The sequence below is a fragment of the Schistocerca gregaria genome, chromosome 1 (genome assembly GCF_023897955.1).
Source record: "Schistocerca gregaria isolate iqSchGreg1 chromosome 1, iqSchGreg1.2, whole genome shotgun sequence".
NCBI classification, from domain to species: domain Eukaryota; kingdom Metazoa; phylum Arthropoda; class Insecta; order Orthoptera; family Acrididae; genus Schistocerca; species Schistocerca gregaria.
The window spans coordinates 10,803,385-10,809,384 of NC_064920.1; the positions used below are offsets into that span (position 1 = coordinate 10,803,385).

Here is a 6,000-nt window from a genome sequence, read left to right on the forward strand (position 1 = left end):
GAATTATTTTTACTGGAAAATAAAGTTTTTTTACTCCTCTGACCTACAGTACTTCAGTCAACAGCAATTGCATTACATTTGCTTGAATTCCCAAATCCTCAAAAAGGTATTCAGTGTGACACACACACACACACACACACACACACACACACACACACACACACACACACAGAGACAGACCTATCTGTACAGCTACACTGGGCCATCGGAATACACAGTGCTGAAATAGCTGCAGTTCTGCAGGTTGACTGAGGTGAGGGGTGTTGTATTGGGTAGTATGGACGAAGGTAGAAAGGAGGCGGGTAGCAAGGGGTAGGATGGCCGACAGCGTGCAGTGAGGCAAGATTTGCAGAGGATAGGGATGCGACTCACCAGCATTGATGATGATGAGGAGGAGGAGGAGGAGGAGTGGGTTGGCAGGGAATGACAAAACAGAGGAAGGGGAGCCTGATGAGTAGGGTGAGGGAGGTTAGGGTCCTGGGGCAGGCTGTGGGTGTGGGGCAGAGGCTTAGGAGAAGCTGGGATGGTTGATCACCAAACTTTGATCAGTTCTTAATCATGCTTATTTTTTATTGTATAGGTCATGTCTTCTGACTGTCGTAATATGAAAAATGCAGTTTTTAGTTGTTACGCCGCCGCAAGTGTCTTCTCTACACTTAGCCAGTCAGATTTCAGACCACGTTTTTGGCTGAGAACCACTTCATCATTTGACGAGATTTCGGGATTGCAGCTGGCCATCGTAAACTTTATTCTGTGGTATTTCAACTGGACACCTGCCATTCGTCTTTAGGTGAGCCATTGAAGACGTTCTCCACTCCACCTATATGGCACACTGACAGTATTGCCGCACATGCGACAGACTCACGATGACAGAAGGACTCCACCTTCCTCGCCGGTGGAACTGCAAGGATCGGCTGTCTTCGGCATTGTCACTCAGTGCAGTTATCGGAGTATTCTGGTGTCTCTGTCTGGAGCAAATCTCAGAGATGACGAGATTGCACGCATTATCCAACTGGCAGCTGCTGTCTCAATTCGATAGATTTTCCATGATGCGTATTTCAACGGATTCTTTTGTAACGGAGTCCCAAAAAGAAGTTGTTGTGGCCAGAATTAATGTTTTGTCTTGCTCGATTAAATATCCGTCGGAGATACAGTGTTCCGCAACTGCAGACTCGCTGGGTTGCAGAAGGCGAGTGTAGCGTTTCTGTTCTGTGGAACGTTCTTCCACTGTGTGCATTGTTGTACGCCATACCACACTGGCAAGGTATTTTGTAAATTCCCACCTTCTGCAATAACACATTATCCGTCACTGATCCCAGCAGGTCCGAAATCTTAGATCTCTGGCGGACATTCAATGGAGTAAGAGAAAACATTAATTTTGGCCAAAACAACATGTTTTTGGGAGTCCGTTATAAAAAAATACATTGAAATCATCACAAAAAATCTAATGAACCACAGCAGTGGCTACCGGTTGGGTAATGTGTGGAATCTCGTCACCTCCGAGATGTGCTCCACACGAAGACGCCAGAATACAGCGACGGGCGACAACACCAAAGACAGCTGGTTCTTGCAGTTCCACCAGTGAGGACGCTGCCGCCAAGTGGTGTGATTCTTCTGTCACCGTGACTCTGATGCATGTGCGCCAATACCATCTGCGCTCTATATAAGGCGGAGTGGAGAACATGTTTGTCAGCCTTCAACAGCTCACCTGAAGATGACTGGCATGCGTCAAGTTGAAATGTTGTCGAATGGAGTTTCTCATAATCAGCTGCAATCCCGAAATCTTTTCGAACATTTAATTTGCTGGAAAAATTTTAAATTTCATACCCCTTCATTTATTATGAAAGTTTTTAAAATAATGTAAGTGCTATAAAAAGTATGGTAATTTGTGCAGAAGACCCAAATTGCTGAATAAAGTAATGACTTACAATGAAATTACTATCGTGTCATCCACCGCAAATAAAACTTCTTGTTTTGTACTTCTTGTTAGATATTTCAGGCATTCAGAAAAAATTTAAACATAGGTTGTTCTTTCTCTTTTTTTCAGATAATTCTTACTATTTTGTACATCCCAACCGATACATTTTTCCGGGCGCCGAGGTGCTCTATGACCCAGACGACACCCAGCGGTCGTCGTGCAGCAGCAGTGGAAGCAGCACGAGCTCGAGCGATTCTGAAGGTTGCCTGTCGGAAGAAAGTGACAATGACGAGGGTGAGGTGGACGACTGGGAGCACCTCTCGGTGTCTAATGATAATCCTACCAATGGTCGGTGTCCTTGATGTAAATTGGGGAACTGTAGTAATCATTATTGTGGGACATGGTGCATTGTTAATTCTTACTGCAAAAATTGGTAATCTGTAGTTAAAGGTGTGGCTAACTTATACCTGGCAGTTTTAAATATGCAAAATCGCATAACCCAGATTCTTTACATAAACAAACATTGCTTGAATGTAAAGAACTGAAAACAAATTACAAGTTTTTCATTTATCTGGAACTGCTATATATTACCATCAAATACAGCTTTGGATTTTGAAATGTAAGTGTGACCTGTGTTCTAATATATGTGAATAATAATATATTGTAAAAAATTATTTATTATTGTTCAGGGTAGTTACATGTTACTTGTTATTTCAGTATTTTGTAGATACATATGTAGCATATTGGAGATATTTACTATTTAGAACAACAACCTGTTATTGGTAAAATTAAGTCCCTCTTCTGCCAGGTGTAATATTTTTCATTTAACTCAGAAAAATTTTGTTCTGCATATTAAAGATTCATCTTATAATACCTACATATTACAAGATCATCTTATAAAATAATGTGGCTCATTGAAAAAAGTTCAAATATTTTTGTAAATGGTTGCTGCTATTAATGATTGGCATTCCTTTAATGGAAAAAATTATTTTGAAGAGAGAATTGTGTATAATCATATTTTGCAATGTCGGTCAGGCACTGCTTCACTATTAAATCAGCAAATCTTTTTCATGACTTAGGTGTGGGTTTTTTTTCATCACCTGCAGCAATTTTTTGTTTTCCAAAAATATTGCTTCATTATTGAACACTGACATTGTAGAAGAGATTTGAAATTAATTTAAAGAAAACATTATGCAAACTAGTTTGACACTCACTGTAAACTCTAATTCATGTTAAGGAAGCAGATTATTTGTTGCAGATTTCCTCTAATCGAGGATGATGGGTATATAGCAAAACCCTTCCTACACAAAGTAATTAATTTATTTATTTTGACTTTTGCTTGTGTTGACGTGACTGTTACTGAGTTATAGCAGTTTAATAGAAAACAATTATCCTCTTCACTGTGGAAACCAGAGAAGTTTTAGTTTCCACTGACACACTAACAGTTGATTTAACAGAAATTGAGCCACACAGGGATGAGTACCAGATCCTGTGTTAGATGTTAAAATGTAAATAAACTTACAGTGTAATTATTAGATGTCTAAATTGGACATGTTATGTGATAGTACTTTAGGGATTAATGATTCCATATTTTTGAAAGCAAAATATGTGAATACATGTTGAAACACAACATTAAGAGTCTCTCTCTCTCTCTCTCTCTCTCTCTCTCTCTCTCTCTCTCTCTCTCTCTCTCTCTCTCTCTCTCTCTCTGTGTGTGTGTGTGTGTGTGTGTGTGTGTGTGTGTGTGTGTGTGTTTTGGGGGAGGGAAGGGGGGTAGAGAGAGAGAGAGAATATTCCTGTATGGGTGTTTTGTAAATAGAGACAGATTGTGTTTCAATACTGTTTGTAAAAAACTGTAAATGAAATCACTTTCATACTAGGTGTATCATCAGTGTGTACTTTAATAAGCTGCTAATTTTAATTAATGATCTCATAAATTTATAATTGTAATTTTAAAATATAGGTATTATATTTAATGCCACATCCAATATTTTAATGCAGGCTTGATGAAAAAAGTAGAATAATTCAGTGTATATAATTTGCTTTTGATCCTATAGGCTTAACAGCTATGAAAGATATATCGTCATATTTTTCTACAAACTGAAATAATTTCAGGTATTATGTTTGTATAAAATTAGCAATGTAAATGCATGACATGGAAGAAAAGGGAGAAACGAATGCAGTAAGAACTTCATTATTTGCATTTCTTTATCTGTCAAATGGCGTATAATACTATACAAGTGTATAGTTTTGTATACTCATTTAGTATCTGCAACATCTGTTGCAGAAGAATAAGTTCTAAAATCTTTATGAAGTTTGTTGCACTGTAAAGGAAGAATCTCTCATATATGACAGCAGGCATCTGTATAAATAAATTTAAGTATGCAGGTATGCTATGGCCTTAACTGTCAGATACACAATACAACCATTTATCTATTTTATATCACTTGTTGTGTATATAGTTTTGATAATGATGATTATTTATGTTTTTGTTAGATACCACAATGTACAGTGTTAATGTAATCTGTGCACATGTCTCAATTTTGCTCGTGTGAAGGCCATAGAACATAAAATTGTTAAGACTTCAATTTTCTTAGCTCTGCTATTGGGTATATTTGTAGGATTACAATAGTATTGTGGTTCCGTTATACACTGTAACGAAAGTTTCTACCATCATTCCATTGTACACTTTAAAAAAATTGGCTTTTGTGTAACTACGGTTTTAATTTTTGTATGAATAGATTGTGACTTGATGTTGCTAAAGGATAAATAGAGGAAGTGTCAATTTGTGTGATGTGTGAACTTACTTTCACCTCCTATTAACAATGTGAGTGACAAAATATTCTAGGAAAGAAACTGTTACCAACTGCTGGGCACTTTCTGAGGCAATTGCTGTTGAATGCATGTGACAGTTTTATAAACATATTTCTTGTTGATTAGCAGCTGCTGTTATAATTCATTGCGTTATACACGTCTGCTGTACCTTGTTTGTTCATCTGTCATCGAGTAATTGATGTGGGTGGAAACCAATATGGGATATGATAGTTTCTGAGAGCAATAAGTAGAGTGGTACCTCATTTCTTTACATCTCTAATGTTGTCTCTTGTCTGTTTTATAATGAAAATGTCTCCTGTCATTGTAGCAAAAAACTATTAATTTAATATTGTCTGTTTTGTGTACATAGAAAGTTTCATGTATACTGACTTTCTTAAAAATATGTTTACCTTTTGCATTCTCTTCCCTACATTGTTTACCCCTCTGTGTTTAAAATACACTTTTTTTTTACAAGCAGTCTGTAGTTTTGTGTATGAGCTATATTTTCCCTTTGTCATTCCCCTGAATGATATTAGCCAGTACTTTTATTCTGTATTCCAATTTTAGAAAAGGCTACTGCCTTTAAAACATAAACCAAAAGTTACACAAGCCTGTGTTTCTAAATTTTTTTCGGATTACATTTAAGAAATGAACTATCATGTCAGGGTTTTTCACAAAATAAGATCTCATAATTAATTGTATTGTCAGATTTAAGTCTTCATTATTTTGCAAATTTGAGGTAGTGACGGCAGTTACGACTGAAACAACTATTAATTCCAATAATAACTGTATGCATCAAAGATTGAAAAATTCTAAGACTTTTGTATTATATGTTTCCAGATACCTAGATCAAAATATCAAATAAAACAGGGAAGCAAAAGGAAACAGTACATATACTCTCTTGTTTTTCTCAAAAAGCAATAAGGGTTGAACTTGATAAAGTCATCAGTATTTTGCTATTGAGTCTAACCTTTTAAAACTCATCACAAAATCATGTTGTAATAGAAGGTCATACAACTATTTGGGCATTATGAATAGTCAGTGTTGAAGGATGAAAACAGAGATTGGAGAACTCTGTTTTTCATGTTATGTTGTTGTTTACAAGAGCTACAAAAGTTGATAAAGGTGTAGTATGTAGACACAGCCAGCAGATCTGCTACTGATTATTTTTATAATAAACAATTAATGAATTGTTTAGTTTTTAATTTCCTTTTTTTTCTATTATTTCATAGAAGTGGCTGACAGATATTAAATTTTTCTATAAAGTT

General features: G+C 36.4%; 1 protein-coding gene across 4 annotated transcripts in view; it reads left to right on the forward strand.

Moving 5' to 3' along the window:
• LOC126323387 (NAD-dependent protein deacetylase sirtuin-1) overlaps positions 1–6,000 on the forward strand; it is a 60,131-nt gene extending 54,131 nt beyond the window's left edge. For all 4 annotated transcript variants that reach the window (XM_049994682.1, XM_049994690.1, XM_049994700.1 and 1 more), the window contains exon 11: positions 2,048–6,000. In XM_049994682.1, the coding sequence (XP_049850639.1) occupies positions 2,048–2,280 (233 nt within the window). In that variant the 3' untranslated portion in view covers positions 2,281–6,000. The remainder of the gene's footprint in view (positions 1–2,047) is intronic.